Below are 23,389 nucleotides of genomic sequence, written 5' to 3' on the forward strand. Positions count from 1 at the left end.
GTTAGTTTTTTAAATTATTTTCGCATTTGTCAAGTTTCAACAAAATTAGAGTCGCTTACTGTAAATTAAAAAAAGAAGTTTTTTTTTTAGAATGTCAGGCGCAGGTTTAGGTTGTCAGAATTACGACAGCGGTTTGAATTAAGTATCGTGGGCTGGATCGGCCATAAGTGGATCCTTCCGGTCGATTTAAAGTTCCGGGATGAAAAATCCTATGGTAATATGCTTTCTATCACAGTTGAGAAACTCCATCGACGTCACTTAACGAATAACGAAGAGAGTTTCGGTTGGAAGTTGAAGGAAATATCGCCACCGCCGTGTCTTTCTATTAGGGATCTATCGAGAAGCCATCACGTCAAACCGGAAATGGGCCACCTTTGTCACTTATCAAAGTTACGGTTCGGGATCCGGTCCCGGAAAAATAGCTTCGTTGAGAAAAGTGCGATTTAATTAAGTCCGATTACCGCCAAAGCGGGGGTGAAAAAATCCCGCCGCCATTTCGAGTCGGACTCGGGAGAGTTCCGCCGCGAGATGAATATGTAAGCCCTGTCCGGCGGCGAGAGTCGCCGCCACAATCCCCAACATCCACCCTCCCGCGTTTCTTTCCGGTTCACACCGTCCCATGAATTATTTATCAGAATGGAAGAGGAATTTCCACGAGGCACAATGCCGCCTCTTTGCCGTTTAAATTGTACGTTTGCATCGCATCCGGCAAAGTGGTTTGTAAATATGCATCCCCCGCGTCGACAAACTCCCCCTAGAAAACAAGCCGGGCTCGTTCGCTTCCCCATTCGGGGGGACTTGTTGAGTTTCCGTTTATCTAATTCTTGATTCGACTGCGCCCGATTTAAAAATGAATGCGCCCCAAATTGGAAACCAGACCTGACCTGTCCCTGCCCCCCCCCCCCCGCACGCGTGACGGCTGCGACGACGACAATTCAACGCTCCAATCCACTTACCGGGGCCCCCGTACGTATGCGTGCCGCCCCCGACCCCCTGATGATATATTCATAAGGTCGCGTTTAAAGTACGTGCCATTCCGCTTAAACTTGTTGCCAGCTAGCTGTGCCCAGATTATATTGAATTAAATATTAATGGGGCATTGGGGCAGGAACGGCCGCCGCCAACTCCCTCCTCCAATCAAGAGCCCGTCCGACTAAAACTAACATCACGGCCGCCGTTATTCCACCACCTAAACCAAACACGTTATTATTTTGTGTAATTGCACGGAGGAGGGAAGCGACGATGAAGCGCGGCGGGGTCGCGACGACGCCCGGGCTTGGGGGAGGACGAGGATTCATGTTTCACGGACTCGGTGGGGCTTAAATGTTGAATTTGCGACGTGCTTCCTGGAGGAGGAACGGAGCGAAGGGGATCCGTGAGGCTGGTGTCGTTCTGAATGAGCGCTTTTAAATACCGATCGTCATGGGGGTCGCGTCGCAATCGAAAATCGCCACCTGTTGATCGAGGGTGGCAATAAAAATGCCCTGTACAAAGATCGATCGCTGCACACTCACAAAATGAAATTCGGAAGTTTTGTTATGTCGTACGGTAACCTATAATAACCTATAAGTTTTTTTTAAATTGGTCTCGAAGTCAATAGGTACAGTTTGAACGGTGTTAGTGTTACTTTTTTTTTGTGCATTTTTAAAGTGAAAAACAAACAATTTGTATGACAATTTAATTCATACACTAAAAATCCCATAAGCCTCGTCCTACGACTCGTAATTTTTTCAGAGGCAGTTTTTTTTTCGTTAAATTACCAGGCAACAAAATTCTCATTGAAATGTCAAGTTTACTTCGACAAAAAAAAGTTCTCGTGTAATAAGTGAAAACAAACAAGATAGTGAAGGTAGCAAGAGATGTTTTTTGGAAGAAAATTATGAAATTTTTTTTTTCCATTATACGTACGCTAATTGTTAAGCGCGAAAAAAAGAAAAACCTACCGTTAGAATTTTTTCGCTATCTCTTAATTTTCAACATACAAGAAAAAGCTCGTTTTTCAGGTGATTTCATACTTGAAACATATATTTCAGTAAGTAATTTTTTGCGAGTGTTTATTATACTTTGAAATGGACTACAAAATATCAAATTGTAATTGTAATTTATACGCGTGCGACCATGTATCGGGTGTTTTTTTAAATTTCACCTCGTAGTAGGCGTTGAAGAGTCGATTGTGAACGCACCAATCGTATAAAACGTAAGATTTAAACAGCTGATCCGTGATCCGTAACCTGTATAGTACGTTCACAATCGACTCTTCAATTTGTGGTCTCAAACGCTACTTTATAATACATCATACCTCATGAATTTTAGACGTTGAAATTATAGTAGCATTTTATTATTATTATCTGATAATGCAGAAAATTTATAAAAGAAACAACTGCGACATTTTACATTCGTAAGAATGGGTAATTTACCAATTTCATTGCCAAAAGCGACGCCACTGGTAAGCAGATTTTTCGGTGAAATGTCAAACAAACGTCAGTTTTAAAGTAGCGATATTGATGTTAACCTTGAAAATAGTTTTTGATTTCAGCAAAGTTTACGGATGTTTCCTGTAATTATTTCAAGCAACAATTATCCCAGAATAAGTGGTAAAATGAGTTTTTTCTAATTTGCTGTTTTAACAAAGCTGTTAACGCATTCGTTTTGAATGCGTTAATAAGCTATTTTAGAATTTGCATTTCTAATAGATATATTATTGTATATATTCAATTTGGAGTCGTTTATGGCTATCTATTAAAGCACTCGTGGTTTAATAGATCTGTAAGAAATTTTTTATCAATATTTCAGTGTATTATTGTCATTTACGGTTGGCTTCAAAAAAAAACGGGAGCTGTCAGAAAAAGTTCTGTCAGATTTTATTAAATTTTTATAGTTTGAAACGGCCTTTTAGAATTTAGGTTAAAAAACTGCACTTATGTGTCAGAAATACTACTGTCAAACAGACACAAATTGACATAAATTGACAAATTAAATTTTCAGTTCACATTTTTTTTTAATCCAACTGTACACCAAAAAAAACTTCCAGTATTAATGTTCAACCTCTACTTTTTAACATCTGTTGCAGATGTAGAGGCATCCGTTACCTTGAATTACCAATTAATACAAAATTCCCTAGAATTTGAAAATTTAATTTTTTTATTTAAAAATTAAAACGAGGGTGCAAATTCGACAAAATAACATAAAAACTCGTTTTATAAGGGCATTGGCGCACTCGTTCCATAAAAAAATCTCCTACGGCTCGTTTTTTAACTTACCCGACCAAAGGTAGGTAAGTTATTGTGATCGGTCCAAAATTTCGAATTGCTAATTTCATCAGATCTTTACGTTTTGAGGTCCTCTGAACACGTTTATGAAGTTTTTAGAATGATGTCTGTCCGTGCGTCTGTCTGTGCATCTGTCTGTCCCACTTTTCGTTCTCCCACGATTACTCAAAAACGCTTTGACCGATTGCTTTCAAATTTGACCAACACAAACTTACCCGTGGTCTCTCGAGTTGAAAAGCTTTTGGAGTCAATTGGACCACGGGGGATGGAAGAAAGTGGGGGTAGGTCGAAAAAATTATAAGGGAACATGGAAATTTGACTTTACCGTTTGAAAGGGCATGTGTTTTTATGTCGGAAACGATGTTTACCATTTGCGGATTTTTCCAATATGGCGGACTTATGAAGTAATTTACGTCTTCATAGGTCGACGGCGATAACTGCTGAAACTTTTAACAAAAAAATCTCGGATTTTGCCATTGGAAATAACTCTGTAATAGTGACCACCGAATAGAGTTTGCTGTCAATCCGACTACGAAGGGTGGAAGAGGGTGGGGGTTGCTCGAAAAAATAATGAGGTGACATGGAAATTTGACATTACCAGTTGAAAGGGCATGTGTTTTTATGTTGGAAATGATATTTACTACCTATTTGCGAGAATTAGAAGACGACTTATGTGGGTTAACACGGACAAGGTAGGTATCTCGGGTCAATTCAGATTGGTTTAAATTGATGTCGGGGAAGTTACTAGGCCGGGTCTTCGACTCGGCTCCATCCCTGATTTTTACACTTGGGACTCGTGCGCCAAATCAACCCTTATAAAACTCGTTCTTTAATATACTATTAACACATTCGAAGTCTAGGAACTTTTTTCAGTTAATAACATACATTGCCGACAACAAATTGACTCTGGTATTCTCTGCTATTTGCCTCATTTCTGGATAATTCATCTTTAATTGCAATTTTACTTGCGAAAAATCACAACCAACTGTCACAAAATTCCTTAAATTACCAAAATTGATTTTATTTGTAAAAACCATGTATCGTTTTATAAAATATAAGAGCACTTGTCATTTACTCCTGCGTGCGTGCGGCAGTCGTGCTGCAAATCTGACTCGTGTCTTAATATAAGTTTTATAAAACTCATGTTTTAATATACTATTACCATTGAAGATAAAAAAATAATAATTATTGATAATAATTAATTAATAATAGATTTTTCGATTTATCCACAACTGAGGATAGCAAGTATAGATCAGTGTACGATCAAGCTAACACGAAAAAACAAAAGATGAGGTTGATTTGTTTTCTTGTAGATCACTCTCTATTTTTTTATTTATTATTATTTATAATTTTCAATTTATTAATTTTCAATAATTTAGATCTTTAAAAGCATGCTACAATGGATTAAATAAAAATATGTAGCGTGTCTTCAAATAAATTCTCAATTAGAGTAGGCTGCGATTTTATTTTGAAATTGGCAACATGCAATTTCTGAAGGCAGTACAGTTGTTTATTCTGATCGTGACAAAAATGTTAAAGAAAACGTAAAATTCAAAACAAAATATATATCTTATTCTTAGATATCAAGATGTTTAAAATATCCTTCAGTTTGAATGCACAAACGAACTCGTCGCTTCATGCTGTCAAATGCATTTTTCAATTATTGGGGGTGATGTTAACACAAACATCTCTAATAGGTAGTCTAGTCCACCAACTATCAATAGACAAAAGATTTAAATCACCGCCTAGCTTTATTGAGAATTTCTTTAAAAGCGCTGTATTTTATACTGGGTTATTATAAATGATCGTAGTCGAAGCAGGCCATGCCCATGTTATGAAATTTTTGCCCCTTTCTTGTGAACTGTCAATTTTTCTCGCTGTCACTGTCATTTTTTAGGTGAAAAGTACGGTGATGAGACTTTTATTTTATTTTTAAATTAACGATTGAATTCAAAAATATTGAGTTGTTTTGCATCCAATTTAACTCCTGTGTGTTAACGGTGTGTACTAACTTATTGACATAATTTTGATGAAGCGGCAACCATAAATTTTACATTCAGTTTTTATGTCTACCTGGACTACAATCATTTATAATAACCCTGTATAAATGCCCGTTCAGATGATTTGTTTTCTGACATGAAATTATGTACTTTAAAATACAGGGTTATTCAGGAGAGAGATATTTCTGATTTTTTTTTGCCGCAACCAACAAAAAAAAATATATAACTGCGCAAACATTTACAGAAATCTTAATATTCAAATTGTATCCAACTACCGACTCTTATAATTTTTATCTACGATCGCGTAAAAAGTAGGCACTTTTTGCACTAAAAATCGTTGTCAAAGTTGACGTTTAGAGAAACTGACGGAATCGTTCTCTAAAAGTTTTAGAGCACGATTTCTCGCTTTTATGGCACAGAACTGTCAGAATACAACAACAATCGAATTTGTTGGAAACATTGTTTAGGTTGCTAAACGACGTGGTTCTCAAACGACTTTGGTTATTCATGAAATATTAAACCAATGAATTATTTTCTACAAATTTATGTTGAAACCGGTGTGATGATCTCACGATCGTAGATAAAATGTTGTAAGACATACGTGTAAAAACTTCCTTTGTTGCACTCACATCTTTTAAAATACTCCCTCGTACCTCGGTCGTATTTTAAACCCGTTCGTGCAATAAAGGATAACTTTTTACACTTATATCTTAAATAACTATTTTGCCGCAACCCGCAAAAAAATATTTTTTATGACCCTAAAATGAATAATTCAAAAAAGCATATGAGAAAGTAGTTTTTTTTTCTTTATTCTTACTGATTATTATTAACGAATTCAAAATGCAGCTATGTCCCTATTCTTCTTCAAGAAAACAATCAGAAAACGGAAAATACACAAATTCATAGCGGATTTACATCGTAAAACTGATTAAATCCAATTTTTTCAACAACATCATTAGTAATTTGGAGCCAGTCCACGAGTTAATGGAATTGTTGCAAACTTTCGTTTTTTCCTCTTTGCCATAAAATAATTACCGGCTGATGTTAAAGTTGGTGAATTAGTCGTGTGTAAGTACCGAACAGGTTGTTTCTAAACTTCAGATGTGTTTTATGGTTTTAATGGTTTTATTCATGCCGTCGGAGCGATTCATTAGTCGGTCTCGCGCTCGTGACGTCACACCAGGAGTACATCCAGTCCCTCCGACCTGTTCACTTGGTCCTCCACTTCTTCCCTTCGTCCGTCAAGAACTCGGCCTGATAAAATAGGGGTTGTTTACATGGCGGCAGATTTGCATCGGAGGCACGCGACTGAAATCCTGCAGATGGCGGCGTTCCATCACGCACCGCCGCCGCAGATATCGACGGGGCCGTCAGACGACAACCGCACAATCCACCCCGGCTGTCGACACGAAGAGAAACGTCGACGAAATCGCCACTCCGTCAAACTTATTGATGCAGCGCCTCGACTATTTCGTTTGCAACGTAACGAATTCAATCTGGAAAAATTCGAAAAATATTTCAAACGCGCCGGAAAATCCTTTATGTTACGGTTGAAATGCTGCCTAGCCCGCAGCTACGAGAAAGTTTTTGTTGCGGCGGAGTTACTTTTTTTGGGGGAGAAATTGAAAGATGTTGACTTTTTCGGTGAGGAGACTTTGTCATTAAAACGGTTGTTCGCGTCACTTATTAAATTTAACACGCCTCGGGGGCTGTTTGACCTAGAGGCGATTTGTGAACTTGCAGTTTTCAATCTGGTGGGTGAACAGACGAGCAACATCAATAAATTGATTAGGGTAGAAAATGGAATCAGATCACGAGCTTATTATATTGTGGAACAAGGAAATTGTATCCAAAAGAATGATTGTGTGGAGGCGGAATCAAAAAAAGAATTGAATTACACTATTGTGATCACTGAGGAGTTGAGAGGAGGGCCAAAAACCAAGAAGGGATAAAACGCAACTCGCCATGTGCAAAATGGAAAAAACCGTCGATTATTGTTCGTCAGAACGTTTGATTTTTTTCCGTGACGAAACTGGCATGTTGTGTACTGTTGTTAACTTCATGAATAACCCCTGAAATTAAACGAAACCTTGAATAATCAACAATTTCAAAACCGAACATCTGTCCGGCTTCCCATAACGATGAAGTTCTCGCGTTTCCCGTCGAATCCCGAAACTCGGTCCCATATTTTCTTGTATAATTCATAAAGTCATTCCGGTCGTACACTTGACGCCGTAACTTAATTGTAAACGATCGTCGATGAACCGTTTCCCCTTTTCGGTCCTTTCAAGCGTGCCGCTCGTGCTTCGGCCGCCGTAAAAGCTCTAATTCCGGCCACGATAAAAGAATTCGCGGAATGACGAAGCACCGAAGTATGCAGGAATTTGTCGGGGTGCATCGTGTAGCAACATGCTTGTGCAAAAAAAACTTCCAGCGGAGCGGAACTGGCGAGGTTGAATCGACGCCCAAGAAGTCGAGGACCGATCGACGTCGACATTTCGTCTAATTTATTCGTTTGTCGGGGGCAAATTTTCGCGTGCGTCAGCTTGAAATCCGTCGTGTCGCAAATTAAATTTGGAATAGTCGGCCGGAGAACCTGGTTATGGATATGTCCTGTTTAAAATTGAATTTTCCGACTGGCGTAGTAATTTCGATGGGCATCGGGTTCGATTCGTGAGCACTTGTGCGTAGTTGGTCGAGGTAGCAAGAAATGTTTTTTGGAGGAAAATAATTATTTTTTTATTTTCCTTTATGCGGCAATTGTAAAGCGCGTAAACAAGAAAAAAATGCCTTTGAAATTTTTTTGGTATCACTTTTAATTTTCAATATATGTAGAGTCGTTGACCAAAATAAAATAGAACAAAGTGTTACCTTAGACAGTTTCACAATTCAAAAATTTGTGTAGTGTAACTGAGGCGTATGTGTCTCAGATTACAACTTGATTTGACTTGACGATTGATTTACAAAAAGTTAGGTTGTGTTTTTTCACTTGTCATCTCGTCACTGTCACTTTGTTCAATTGAATGATTCTGAGTTTTTGAAATATTGTCGAATGATGACACTTATCAGAATTGTTTTTTTTATTTTTGACACTTTTGTTTCCTAAGAGATGGATTTCCCAAAAATATCGAATTACACAATCGAAATTTACTTTGTCCTATTTTATTTTGGTCAACGACTGTACAAGAAAAAACGATGCCATTCCTAAAGACAGCACAGTAGTGACATTTCACATGACAGTACAGTTATTTAAACACCGTTCACGTTGTTTTGGCATAATTGGAGGCCATGTTTTATCTTTTCAACGTTGGACACACTGTTTGATTTCCCTCATTAAAGTACCTGACATGCAGACCTACCAAAGTGAACATAACATGTTGCTGAATTTACTGCGATGTCTGAGTATTCTTGTATTGCAAACTAGTAGTAAAACTGACAACAGTACACTAGACATTGACGCTATTCATAACCTCAAACTTGTAAAAACATAACCTAATTCAACAGACAACTTTACTATCAAATTAAACATAAAATTTCCATGACCTCCCATTATGCCAAAACAACGTGAATGCATTTTATTCTGGACATAAATTACTAAATCCTGTTCACGTTGGATTGAACATTGGTGGTGCAAATCGCACATATTTGTTTGCACCACAGCTGTAATTTCCAACGTGAACGGGCATTAGTTTATTTAACGAGTTCGTGTGTAAATTGGGCTTTTTTTGGTATCAGTGGGTCAGTTTAAAACGCTCGTTTCACTCGCGTTTTAAAGACCCACATGTGTTAAAAAAAGCCCAATTTGCACAAGGACGAGTTGAATACAAGGTTTTTTTGTTCGACGAACCCCTTAAAGGCTCCAAATCGTTTAAAATCTTTTTTGTGCTGCCGTAATTTTAAGTGGACGATTAGCGTGCGGCAATGGAAATGAGAAAACTCTAGTGCTGCAATGGACAAAGAAGAAATCTAAGGCAAGAAAAAATAAACTAATTGTGGCAAATCAAGTATTGCTGAAAGACAATTATGTCTCTAATGTATAAAACAAAATGTGTTAATTTTAGGTTTGGGGGGTTTATTTATAAAAATTTCGGTTAGTTATAAAGTTGCGTTTGAATTTTAAATTCGAGCACTGACAGATTGACATTTGACATATTTAGTGCTAAATTGATTACCAACATAATTTTGTTTAAGTAATATTTATTATGTTAATGATTCAAAAATATGTTTTATTACAAAAGGCAGCACAAAAAATATTGTATGGTACTCTTGTGAAAACTCCATTGCTTTACTCACTCACATACAGCGCTCGACTGCGTCTCGCGCCATATTACCGTTCGTAAAGCAATGGATCGTTTTTCAACACTTGTAACATAAATAACTATTTCCGTTGACTGCTTGTTAGTTTCAATATCAATGAATTAATAATATAGTGTATTAATTAATAATATAGTGTATTAATGGACCTCATTAATACACTATTTTTCATTAATCAACGATTTTTGCGATTTTGACGTTTTGATGATTTTGATGTATAAACAACTTCGAACATGCATTGTTTGCACTTTCCTATACTGCAGCAGATAGTGCAGCCGGGTTTCCTATATTTTATAGCTCCATAACTGCACAATTACGAAGTCACTTTTTCAAAAACCGACCTTTTTGGTTATAATTCGCATGTCATATTTTTCAAAGGTAACTAGGTTTTCTTAGCAACCGTGATTTTTACGTGAAATTGAATGTGAATCGAGTTGTTGAGTCTTCTGACACTCTTTGTGGAAAAGTGAATAGAAAGTGTTGAAAAATTTAAAAATGGCCTACCCTGAGGACAAAAAAAGGATGAAGGTATTTTATAAGGTCTCATCTTTATCGAAAAAGATGAGATTGGTTTTGATTTGGCTTTAACTTGAAATTTTGTCACCAAAAAAAGTTTGCGGTCAACGAAAAAATGTTGTAATCAACTCGTTTGTTAATGGGCGATTAATAATCTCAACTATTAAAGGCACTCACTCGCTACACTCGTTCGTGCTTTAAACAGTTTCGATTATTAATCGCCTTCATTAACAAACTAGTTTATTAAATAACTATTAAATTAGCTTGACGTTTCGTTTTGACAAGTTGTGACATCATACCTAAATCATTTAAATCCACCTTAAAGCTTTGAAAAAATAAATGACATGATTCGTTCTCAAAAGTTGCCAATGTGATGCAACAAATAAAATAGCTATTAAAATTAATTGTTGTTCTTTTAGGCCTTAGGACGCAAAAGGCATTATTTACGACCGCAAATTACTGTATAAGTGACTTAATTTTGATACGATTTTACAAAAACAAAATTTTTGTCCTTCAGTTTGATAGTTTAATAGCTAGTCTAGTCTACACAAAAGATAAATTTTAATTTGAAGGCATTCTATTTTCTATAAATGCATATTCAGATGATTTGTTTTCTAACATGAAATTACCTTAAAGTATAAGAGTGAGTACAATTTTAATATTAATATTTCTGACGAACTGACGAAAAGCGAACGCTTTTTTTTTTGGCCTTAGACGCCGAGATTTGTTTATTGGGGCGTATTTCTGTGATATTACTCTTGGAAATGAAATGTCAGACTTTCAGTCAACAATAGTGGCATTGTTACCAAAATAGAATTGTGGAATTGGGGCGTCGTTCGTCGTGAATTGCGGTGGAGTGGTCGGAAGTAATTGACCGATCGGGACCTCCGCTTTTCATTTTAGGAAATTTCTCAAAATTTGATTCGCAAGTTGCCCTCCGGATTCGCGACCGTCAGAGCTCTACTTCGAAGACCATTTTTGCATCCGAATGCAACGAAAATTGTTTTCAAATTACGTTGCGTTTCTTTCGTAACAATCTACGTTGACGAATTTATTTGGAACGAACGCGAAGAACGAATCTAGTGTCGAGTGGGGATAAGTTTTCAGCAGAAAATGTAACTCGATTTAAACTGAAAAATTCACGCTGCGAAATTCAACGGGCGGGTTATTAAAACAGTATGCTGCTAAATATGAGAAAGAACGTTGGAAAAGCTGAAGCGCGATGAACTGGAGAATAAGGCGCAAAGTTAATTTATTTTAAGTTTCTATAGGCCATCACACACAGTATTACACGCAAGGGTGACTTTTCATTAAAATTATGTCAATTTTAAGTTCTCGGGAAAAGAATAAATTCGACTCTTGAGCACCGAATAATCCTTCATAAAAATGTGCCCCCCGACAAAACGCGTAGTGCGCTTGACAAATGTCAAATGGGCGTCGAGAAGCGCCTCCCTCGGCGAACATCCGAACTGTATCTGCAAGAAAATTCAATCTGATCTTACGAGGAGATATAATTATTATAATTCAAAATGGTTGTCGATGCAGCAGGCCATGAGTATGCACAAAAAAGTAACAAAATACATATCAATTTTGACAGTTTGAAGTCATGATCTAAACTAAAAGAAAAGGCAAGCAAAGTATAAAAGTGAAAACTATCAGTTCATTCTTAGAGAACAACCTGAACATATCAATAAAAATCTAAATGGCATGGGGAGAAATAACAATTGTTTATAATAATTACCAAATTCTCTGATGTTGCCAGATGTTTTTTGGTTAGAAGCGTTATTTATTAATCATTTGAAGCTTTTACAAGTTCGTGATAACAACGACAAACTGTCTCACGTTCTTTTAACGCTTAAAAACGACATTGTTCTTGTTCTGAAACTTGAAAAATTTGAGAAAAGACTGAAAATAGTAAACTATGACGATGACGCTTGACGACCTTGACGGTTTTGGGCAACAAACTGTGAAATTATTATACAGTGTGGAAACCACTTATGGAATAAATTCAGTAATTTCAAAACTAATGACATTTGTCAAAAACGCTGAAACAGGTCGATTTTTATTTCTCATGATGCTTATTTTAAGTTGCTTCACTTGTTCATGACGTCATTCATTTTTGAGCTATGACGTCACCACCATTTTTTTTAAATGACAACACTGACTTTTTTCTTCTTTTTCTGATAGACCTTACTACTACCTAAACAATTAATGAAAAAAATTGGTACCTTAGATAACAATTTTTTTGAGAAAATGATAAATTTTACTTCAAAAATTTAATTTAATTTTTAATGTAAAAATTTTAATCGACCTTAAACAGAAACAAACAAACATCGAAGGTTGACAATAAAATGTAACGCAAATGTTGAAATTACCCCCCGCCAACTTTTGGCACTGTACACCGCGCTCAATAATGTCAGGGCTGATTTGTTCCATTTCAGCGCGAATTCTCTGTCATAAATCTTCTAAATTGTTTGGTCTATTAAAGTAAACCCTCGATTTTAAATAACCACATAGAAAAAAATATAAGTACAATAAAAATTAAATGAAAGTTTTGAAATAAAATTTGTTATTTTCTCAAAAAAATTGTTATGTATAGTTCTCCCAGAGCTGCAGCGGTTTTATGGCAGGGCAATAGTAATTATTACGCCTGTTGAGATGCCGATACGCGACATAAACAGACCCCTGTCAATCATCATTTTCGTTCTATACCTGTCAGTTTACAGGGTAGTACTTGGACGAATTTACGATTAGGGGTTGTACTTGCGGTTTAAACCTATTGTCGGTGTTGTTAACGTTTATACAATGGTACCCTGCCATAAAACCGCTGCAGCTCTGGGAGAACTATAAGGTACCAATTTTTTTCAGTCATTGTTTAGGTAGTAGGAAGGTCTATCAGAAAGGGAAGAAAAAAGTGGGGGTTGTCATTTAAAAAAATTGGTGATGACGTCATAGCTCAAAAATGGATGACGGCATGAACAAGTGAAGTAACTTAGAATAAGCACTATTAAAAACAAAAATTGACCTGTTTCAGCGTTTTCGGCAAATGTCATCAGTTTTGAAATTACTGAATTTATTCCATAAGTAATTTCCACACTGTATAGGTACTCCGTACTCTGATAGATTGTACGTTTTTTGACAGAAGACAGGCACCGAAACAAGTGTGGCAGGAATTAATCTGCAAGGTTGCAACGGTTTTCTACATAACGTGAAACAATTGAGATGGAGAGTTTAGTATTTTTCATTGCTTTATGTTTTTAATTTTCAGTGCCAACTGCGTGGACAACCATTTTGAAATCTGATATTTATACGACCTTTGACTTTTAAAAAATAAAACACTCGCTTTCCCATAATAATGATAAGAATGATAAATTATTTTTCTCCAAACCTGACGTGTTGTTTACCGTCGTCGGCCATATTTTTTTGAGAATGAAAAACAAATAAATTGTCTTTGTGAACATAAATTTGTTGTTTTTGTCAACGTTACGTTCGCCGCCGAAGCAAACACTACCTTTTTATTCCAATCTGTTGCCTAATCTGCAGCAGTTCCGCCTCCGACAACAAATTAATTAAAACAAAATGCCGGCTGCGTAAACAGCCTTTTGTGATCCCGATTCGACGACAGGATCTTTCGCCGAGTTCATATTCATAATTTTGCGCCTCTCGCGCTATCTTAATCCGGCTTCGCCGCTAATTTCCGGTGCGAAATTGCCAGAAGCGTCGCCGTCGCTGGGGACGAGTTCCACCAGGTGAACGCAACCGTGGGTCGCAGTCTCTCGACGTTTGATGGCGTCGGAACGCCGTTCAGATTTCCCCTAGGATGACAAAGACTCCACTAATCGCCCTCATCCGAGCTCGACGACACATAACTCCTCGACCTTCCCCGTTCTGATGCGTCCCCGTCTAATAACCATAAAAGAGACTAATAGGGACGTCAGCGCGTTTTTTTTTCTGCCGTACGAGGGCCCCTCTCGGAATCTCAGTCCTTCGCAAACTTGTTAATTTTCCCCCGTCGACCGTCGTGCGACATTTCATCCCTCCCGAGGGTTGAAAAGGGTACAAATCGTAATTAATTGTGAACGATGTTTAGGACTCGCCGTGTTAATCTCGTCGTGTGACAAAACAAATAACAGCATGTGGAGGTAAAAAGTGACGGAGTTGTCGCCATGGCCGCGCCAGAATTTAATTAGGGCAAGGGAACGAGGGACGACGACACAATACACCAATTAGGAACGATAAGAATATTGTTGTAGGTTCCGGGACAAAGCAACAATCGCGTTTAACGAAGCGAAATTCGACTTTTAAATTGGTGATTTATCGGAGGGACGAGTGCGCACCTTAAAACGCGGTGTCGAGCCGTAAAACACTAACATGACTTATATTGTGGTAATAAAAAAGAGAGGGCGAGGGTTGGCGACCGAGAAAAAATAAAATGCCCTCGGGACCACCTCAACATACTTTTTTATTTTTTTAATGGGGGAAAAATGTTCACGGTTGTGGCCCCACCCGTTCCCGTGTAATTGTGTTAAGCAGAGAATTTCGTTTTTATCCTCCTTCCGGAGATAAATTAAGACAGCAGTAATAAAAAGTCGCCATAAAATGAACAAGTCGAGCGTTATTGTTATCGAGTCGGGTCGGCATGTGTGGCATTTCTGATGTCAATAATTTTAAGGGTTTTTGTCGACCTTTAATCCGGCCGGAAGCAATCTACGACCAAATTTAATTTTGACTAAAGTCATCCTAATTGCATCGACGCACGGGGCGACTAAGATGAAATAGCACCGCGACTTCCCCGACCCCGTTCTACTTAATTCGGTTTTCGTCCTATGAAGCACTTCGATGGAGTCATAATGGCCGTAGAGCGCGGGCCGGGAGAGGCAATGATATTTTTTGGAATTTAATTGGATACGCGAGCTGCCGGGGCCCTTTTCATATTTAATTTTTATTAATTCCACGGCGCCCGGGCATAATTTTTAATAATGTGCATTTGCCGCACACGCTCCCCACATCAGCTCCTCCTGGTGGCCGACTTTTGAAACTCTCAGACATCTGTCAAGTAAATGACATCCGTCCGGCTTCCCTCGGGAATTTTCTCCCAATTGGCTGAATTTTGGTATATGGTTTCGTTTAATGGTTATAAATAATACATCAAAAGTACCCGTCAATCCTGCGGAAAAAGGTACAGCACCTAAGATGTGTCAAAAATTAGTTTTTACCAAATATCTCTTTATCCATTGGTTCTAGGCTACGACCAAAATAGTTATTATCAAATGTATATAGTGAAATTTTTTTAATAAACAATTGTCAGTGTCAAAATGAAGTAAAAAACCATACTGTACCACCCTAAAATTTGGACATATGGACCAGCTGTATAACAATTTGACACCAAATCATGGTTAAGGTTATGTTCACTTCACTTCCCGTACCTTTCTTCCGTGAATTCATTTTCAAAACAGATTTAACGAGAAATCAGGAGAAACCTTTTCGAATTTGAAATAAACTCTCGCTCGTTAGGGCGCAGGCTCAGTTACATAAAAAAAATGTAGACACTCAATGTGACCAATCGTATTATCATGAAAATCACAGTTTGGCTCATACCAACAAGACAACGTTTTGACAATTGTTTATTAAAAAAATTCAACTATAGATTGTTATAGGTTCTGTACCTAGTGTTTTCATTAAAGAAACCGTTTTCGCATATTACAGCTTAATAGGTACAGTGGGGAGCATGGAATTTCGGGCAGCAATTTATATGTCATTTAAAAAACAATGTAGTCTAAGCTTTATTGCCATAAATATCATAATAATTATTTTGACTGAAGTTCAACATAAACTGTCACAATTATGCACAATAATTTTACATTTTAGTTATTGATTTCCAAAGTTTAATAAAATAAACTGTTCAGTTTTCGGAAAATCACATCTAAGCACTTGAACTTTTCAGGATTGATGAATGCAATTTGTCAAAATGACGTGACGATAGTAGATATTAAAATGAGGTTATTAGTACCTAAAGGCTAAAGTCTGCTCGAAATTCCGTGCTCGCAATCTCGTAGTACCATCGTGATCATTGAAAACCTTACTGTAGAGTGTAGACACTTCCAAAATCCCGATGGTACATTTGTACATACCTAGATACCTAAAGTTCATTCAAAAATCAAAAAACCACCAACGTCGCATTTTCCTCGATAATTATCGGCAACGCTGCCTAGTGTAAAATTTGGTGAGACTTGTAATTTTTCTGGGCATGTTTAAGTAAAAATAATAAGAATCAATAAATTAAGAAACGTGCTGCTAAGAAAACAATATGAACGAAATTCAAAGCAATTGAATTTTATTTTGAATCAAATAAATGTCAATTTATAGTTACCAACATAGTATGAAAAAATATCTACCTAGGGTTTTTTAAATTTTACCAACCTAAAGCAACAGGTGGTTTTTGATTTTTGAATGGACTTTAGTTAAAGTTGGTAAAATTTAAAAAACCCTAGGTAGTTATTTTTTCATGCAATGTTTGTAACTATAAATTATGACATTTAATTCAAAATAAAATTGGAATTTCGTTCAAATTGTTTTATTATTGCTCAGTACGTTTCAGTTATTTATTAATTTTTATTGTTTTTGCTTAAACATGCCCAGAAAAACAAAACACAATAAATACTTAACCTCAAAATTACAGTTCTCATCAAATTTTATACTAGACAGCGTTGCCGATAGTAATTATCGAGGAAAATACGACGTTGGTGGTTTTTTGATTTTTGAATGGACTATAGAGTCCAGTCACCATATTCAAAATATAAGGCAATTGGCCATGAAAATGCACACCAGCCTTTATATTTTGTTACAAAAACTAAACATCAATTGTGACAGTTTGGGGTTATGATCTAAAAGAAATGATAAGCAAAGGATAAAGGTGAATACATTTTAGTTTTGTTGATGGAAAACTATCAGTTCATTCATAGAGAACAACCTGAACATATCAATAAAAATCTAAATGACATGAGGAGAAATAATTACGATAATTACCAAATTCTCTGATGTTGTCAGATGTTTTTTGGTTAGAATAGAAGCGTTATTTATTAAGTTAACAAATGTCTAAAAACAAGAAATCATAAGGCGTTCGTTAAAATCTTCTAGACCTTGAAGTTTTTTTTTTGACAAACCAAATCAAAGAACTCTAAAATTGCTATAAATGGCCGTACTGCCAACTTAAATTTCAGTTTTCAGGGCCAACTGCATCGACAACCATTTTGAAATGTAATCTATCGGGTGTTCATTTAAATTTCCTGTCAAAGTTTGCGTTGAGAAGTTGATTGTGAACGCACCACGGATCACGGATCAACTGTTTAAATCTACCCACTTTTTGTGTTGTTTGTGTTTTGACTCTGCAGACTGACGAGTGATGCGTTCACAATCGACTCTTCAACGCCAACTTTGACGGGAAATTTAGATTAACACCCGATACCTACTACAAAGGAAGGTTTTGAGATATTTTATTTTTTAGATGAACACCCGATACCTACTATAAAGGAAGGTTTTGAGATATTTTATTTTTAAATTTTAAAAAATCGTATTTTTTTATTTGCAATTGTTGGTCGCATAATTAAACATGTTTTTGTCCTATTTAGTCTTTGTCTTTGATTTTTGATTGATGCAACATTTTTTTTAACTGAAGAACTCGTTCGACCACACGTTCTAGAAGTTACTTCAGCTTGTGCTTTTGGACATTCGCTCTGCCTCGAATGGACCAATCCGATAAATTTGGAAAACCTAGTTTCGTTATTAGTCCGTATTGGCTGCCAATTTCGAAATTAAACAACCCTCGAGTTTAGTTTGGCAGCAGCATGGCTGACCGAAGCCATCACGATCTCCATTAATTTACGCATGACGTCACCCACTAATCGAATGACGGTTTGCCCCGAACACAGTCTGGATAAAACGAGATCCTTTCATCCCGATCCAGTCTGATTTTTTTTTTTTTTTTGATATGACGACGCACTTTATCTGCAATTAAAACTTTTTGAAGAGCTTTCCCCGACATTTACACCACATTACGACTCGTTTTTTTACTGGAGCGTGCAAGAAATTAATCACCCTCGTACGAACTGTCAGGTATAATTTATTTGGCAAGATCTTGTCACGGCTTCTTCTTGATGATCACTTTGGCCTCGATGATGACACACATGATCCTCTTGCCGCTGCGGCCGTCGAACATGTCACCCCTCACCCGCCAGAACCACTCGTCCACCGGAAACAAAAGGAAAGCGGTGACGTCGAAACTGCTGTTGATCGACTTGTACGTCCCCTAAAAACAAACCTTGGGTCAACCCGAAAGAGAAATTTCCGAAACGGAACCTTCTTGAGCGGACACTTCCATTTGGGCTCGATGGTGGCGAAGAACGGGTTCCACAGCTCCGAGTCCGACTGGATCAACTTACAGTAGTGCTTGGTGGTGAAGGAGTGAAAGTCCTCGCAAGTGTCCAGGTTCTCGCGAGATCTGCACCTCTTCATGGTGAGCGACAGCTGAAAGGTAAATCAAACTGGCAGGTTCGATTGACACTCGGAGACTGTCGATTACCGACGGCGGGTCTGGTATGTCCTCTTTCACCACGATGGTGGAGTTCATGTACAGCTTGTTGCCGACGTTTCGAATCCCGTAGTAGTTGAAGACGATTTTGATGTCTTTGTAGCCGCGACACATCCCGTCGAACCTGTCGAAGCGAGCCTGTTTTCCCTGGAAAGTCGCGCTTGGAAGGGTGCGATCAGAGCTTGACGAGACTTACTCCGATTTGCATCACGTCCCAGCATTGTGAAGCCCCGAACAAGTACGGAAGGACGAGCAGAGCGACAGCTTTCATCGTTTGTTGTTATTTAATTTTGTTTGTTCGTCGAGAGGTCTGGTCGCTTATTTAAAAACGATTTATTAACAAAAAGGGTTTATTATGTCATTATAATGGCATTTGAAATTCGATGGGATGCTGTGATAACAAATGTAATTATGTACTTTATGTTATGGCTCAAAAAATGTTGCCACGGGGGGAGTTGCACCATCTTGCTAAAACATAAACATGTTGCGGTAATGATTGAGAGTCTTGATTAGTAGATACCTGTACGCAGATAGGTATTCTTTTGTTTCCACGAGCTGTATCAGCACAATACAAGTCCAAACAAATCACCCACAATACGTTACAGCGAAACAACTACCTGCAGTGAACATTATAATTAGGCATGTTTGCTTTGATAAGTAGAGAACTCCCCGAGAAAGCACAATAACGATATTACGATAACGTTTGTGCTGTGCATTAACAAGATATTCCCGGCATCCTCCGAGTGACTCCTTAGCCCATTATGCCAAACCGCAGCACCTGAAGCACCCTCGCTCGCGTTGATTCATTTGTGTGTCTCCCCCGGCCCCACTCAAATTAAGAAAATCTCCCCGAATAGTTCCAACGCACAGGTGGTTAGGCTTATGCGTTTTTCGCCGAGTTTATACAAGCTAAAATCAGCGGAACGAAACCTGGGGAAAAGTAAGTGAGGAAAATCACGCTCCGTCTAACATGAAAACCCCGCGGTGAAATCGACGCCTTTTTTTCTTCGCGCCAAGTGGTAACGAGAGACCGCGCGAGACTGACTGGAAATGATGAAAAAATTCAAACGAACCCTCAAGAATCTTCAAGTCGAGAGGGTGGGTCGTAACGTCTTGTTTCTCGCGATCTGTAATTGCCATGAAAAAATATGTATTCCGAAAAAACTCGGACAGGTCAAATTTAACTGCTTTCTGCAACATCTGCTTCCAAAGAATTTTTTTTTTAATCACATATTATATCCCAAGTGCAATAGTATGTATATTATGTTATGAGGAGCAAAAATGAAGTTTTATGTGCTGCGGCTGGTAGATTGGCTGCCGAACGCAGTGAGGCAGACAAACCAGCCAAAGCACATAAAACCATTTTTGCTCCGAATAATATAGATACTATTTTTTCTTCAAACCTTCATAACAAATTATTTAAGACATGTTAAGAAACCAGGTAGAAATTTCAAATGATTTAGCTAGTTTACTACTAGCTACTTTACAGCCGCTCAGCCGGAGATAATAACTTCACGGACGCCCTCAGCGGAGATAATAACTTCACGGACGCTCCTCAGCGGAGATAATAACTTCACGGACGCTCCTCAGCGGAGATAATAACTTCACGGACGCTCCTCAGCGGAAATAATAACTTCACGGACGCTGGTCAGCTCGTTAGATGCCATGATAATGAAGTGACACTTTAGCATTGTCAATGCAGCAGTGCAATGTCATATTTTACGGACGTTTGAAGAAAAAAAATTTTATCGGAAATTTTTTTGCTAATGAACGAAAACATCCATAAATGAGGTCAGAAGACCAATTATTAGCAAATAAGAGCACGAGACGAAGTCGAGGGCTTTTATTTGATAATAATTGGTCTTCTGGCCGAACAATTTATGGATGTTTGAGTTCATTAGCAAAAAAATTGCCGATATTAAAATTTTGCACGAGGGGTATACGGCTGATTATTTCCTGAATAGAATGAAACCAAACGCATTATTTCCAACCCTTTTTATTCAAAATAATTTATTTAAAAAAAAATCAGCTACTGACATTTTTTATCAGATTATTGCACAGTGTGCATTTTAGAGAAATTTTATCGGGTTATTTTTTGTTTTCTCGTTTTGATTGGTCAATATTTGTCACGCAATTGGTTGCTAAACACATCAAGGAAATGCTCAAATTGATTATTATTTTTTGCTTACGTACGCTAATCGTCTTTGGAACTTAAAACGAACGTTTTTCAAAGTTTTATCCTGGATCGCACTTGTTTCATCCCTAATCCTTTATTCCTGTTGCTCCATTTGAAATCAACCTTGTTTTTAACATAAAAAATTTAATGTAGTAAGATTGGAAAACCGCGCAGACCATTCAATAAATCTTCATCAGAATTAAAATTACATTACTTTGCTGACATTGAAATATCGATACTCAACCACGAGACTACTTACCTATCATTTTCTCATTAAAGAATTTCTTTTTGTGGTAATTTAGACGCTTTTAAAAGTCGATATCTCGGGAAACATCGATCCACACGTCATACATTGCACATAGCCATAAATCAGTACTTATTTAATAGTTTATCCAAAATGCAAAAAATTGGGGGTGCTATTGAGTGATTCAAAAAATTCAAAATGATTGTGGATAAATATGGCAACTATGTAACGAAAATTTATGTGGCAATTTTGTGGTGGGGTAGAGTTGACATTTGTATGACATTTCATTTGCGTGCATTTGATTTTTTTTATATTGGGTGATTCAAAATGATTGTGGATTAGTATGGCAACTATGTACGAAAATTTATCTGGCAACTGTGTGGGTGGGGTAGAGTTGACATTCGTATGACATTTCATAATCCTGCATTTGATTTTTTATATCATTGCACTCTCAAAGAAATGTCAACTCTATCCTACCCATACAGTTGCCACATACGTTTTCGTACATAGTTGCCATACTTATTCACAATCATTTTGAATCACCCAATACCAATGCACATTGACGACAATTTTCAAAATTGCGCGACTACGAACAAGGAAAGGTCAACTTTATCCTACCCACCAGTTGCCACATACATTTTCGTACATAGTTGCCATATTTATCAACAATCATTTTAAATCACCCAATATTTAAAAAATTGGCGATGACGTCAGTACACGGAAACGGAAAGGACCAAAAGAATGAAAATTATGAAAATATGTTTCTTTTAAAAAGTAAAAGTGATCTGTCCTTTTCGCCTCACTCTCACTGTATTGTGTATGTTGCGACAGTACGTGAATTCTACTGGGCTCACTCGGTAGTAGAGAATGCGAGACGCCGACTGGTACCAATAACAATAACTAATAATGTTTGACGTTTAAGTGTCATTCATATCGGCTCTAATTGATTCGATTCGGTAAAGACGCGGAGTGGGGGATCGTCAAGGAGAAAAACGACTACAGCGGGTGCTGTTTCGTTTCTTTGTTACAGTTTAATTGCTTGCACACACATTCGTGACAGTCGAAATCATTACCAACACAATAAAGAAAAAAAAACCGCTACAATAGACTTGGAAACTCAGCCAAACAGGCAATAGCGTTATTGAAAACACCATTACGAAAGTAATATTCAATATGAATCTTTTATGTTCTGAAGTAAAATAGTGACAGTTGTTTGACATTTATTAGCTGAGTTAGTAAAGATACGAAAAATCTGACACTGTCAAAGTTATAGCGGTCCCTTTCTAAGTAATTGTTGATCGCACGGTACAGTTGGCTTCAAAAAAAAACGGGAAATGAAATTTGACTATGATTTGTGTGAATTTTATTAAGAGTCCCTTAATTTTGTCCAGAAGTGTATTTGAATATTTTACGTACAGTTTAGGGAAAATTGCGATGTAAATCACTCTTTATTGTCAACGTGACATTCAAAAGTCCAATTTTGATATTTTGATATTTTCTGGTCAATCAAAATCGTCGCAAATGGTAGAATTGAGGTTAATAATGTAAAGCCTATTTTACATTTTTTGGCAGTATATTGACAGTGATGCCCGAAATTCCGTGTCTCTAACTGTACCTACTATTGGGAGCACGGAATTTCGGGCAGACTTGAAATTTGACTGATATAAGATGTGATGATATAGGCTTTAGGTGCTAGACGTATTAATAATCTCATTCTAATATCTACTATTGTCACATGTCATTTTGACAAATTGCATTCATCAATCCTAAACTGTTGCAAGTGCTTAGATGTGATTTTCTGAAAACTGAACAGTCTTTTATTAAACTTTGAAAGTCAATAACTAAAATGTAAAATAATTATGCATAATTGTGACAATTTATTTTGAAGTTCAGTCAAAATTTATTATTATGACATTTACGACAATAAAGCTTAGACTACATTGGGTTTTTTTAAATGACATATAAATTGTTGCCCGAAATTCCATGCTCCCAAACAAAGTTTTTATAATATAAGACAACAGATAACAATAAAAAAGTTGTGTTAGTTCGTCTTTGTATATTTTTAGGTTTTGAAGTTGACATAAGTGTTGCCAACGCTTCACTACGCAGAACGCAATAACAAAAACACCTACACCGTGCGGAACAGTATCGAACTAGAGAAAGTAGGCTCGATCGTGGTTCCTAGGGGAGTGTTTGAGAGTTAGATTTGAGTTGGCAACCTGGTTTTCACAAAATTTGTGAAGGTAATTCAAGCAAATTTAAATAGTCAACATATATTTATAT

The 23,389-nt window shown here is 37.2% G+C and overlaps 2 protein-coding genes across 3 annotated transcripts in view; one reads left to right on the forward strand and one right to left on the reverse strand.

Moving 5' to 3' along the window:
* LOC138138378 (potassium channel subfamily K member 18-like) overlaps nucleotides 1-23,389 on the forward strand; it is a 135,891-nt gene that overhangs the window by 98,750 nt on the left and 13,752 nt on the right. The window lies entirely within an intron of this gene.
* Nucleotides 18,225-19,063, reverse strand: LOC138139049 (uncharacterized). The gene is made up of 4 exons (XM_069059203.1): nucleotides 18,883-19,063; nucleotides 18,678-18,833; nucleotides 18,455-18,622; nucleotides 18,225-18,404 (listed from the first exon to the last, which is right to left on the reverse strand). Exons 1-4 carry the CDS (start codon nucleotides 18,955-18,957, stop codon nucleotides 18,237-18,239), a joined length of 567 nt encoding a protein of 188 aa, XP_068915304.1. The 5' UTR covers nucleotides 18,958-19,063; the 3' UTR covers nucleotides 18,225-18,236.

This window comes from Tenebrio molitor, chromosome 9 (assembly GCF_963966145.1).
Source record: "Tenebrio molitor chromosome 9, icTenMoli1.1, whole genome shotgun sequence".
Classification (NCBI taxonomy): Eukaryota; Metazoa; Arthropoda; class Insecta; order Coleoptera; family Tenebrionidae; genus Tenebrio; species Tenebrio molitor.

What these genes read in the sequence shown, in the direction of transcription:
- LOC138139049 (XM_069059203.1), bottom strand. Translation starts at nt 18,957, where the DNA reads ATGAAAGCTGTCGCTCTGCTCGTCCTTCCGTACTTGTTCGGGGCTTCA. An exon ending in GGGACGTGATGCAAATCGGA is followed by an intron (nt 18,834 to 18,882) that starts GTAAGTCTCGTC and finishes GCGACTTTCCAG; the next exon opens with GGAAAACAGGCTCGCTTCGA. An exon ending in GGAAGTGTCCGCTCAAGAAG is followed by an intron (nt 18,405 to 18,454) that starts GTTCCGTTTCGG and finishes GTTTGTTTTTAG; the next exon opens with GGGACGTACAAGTCGATCAA.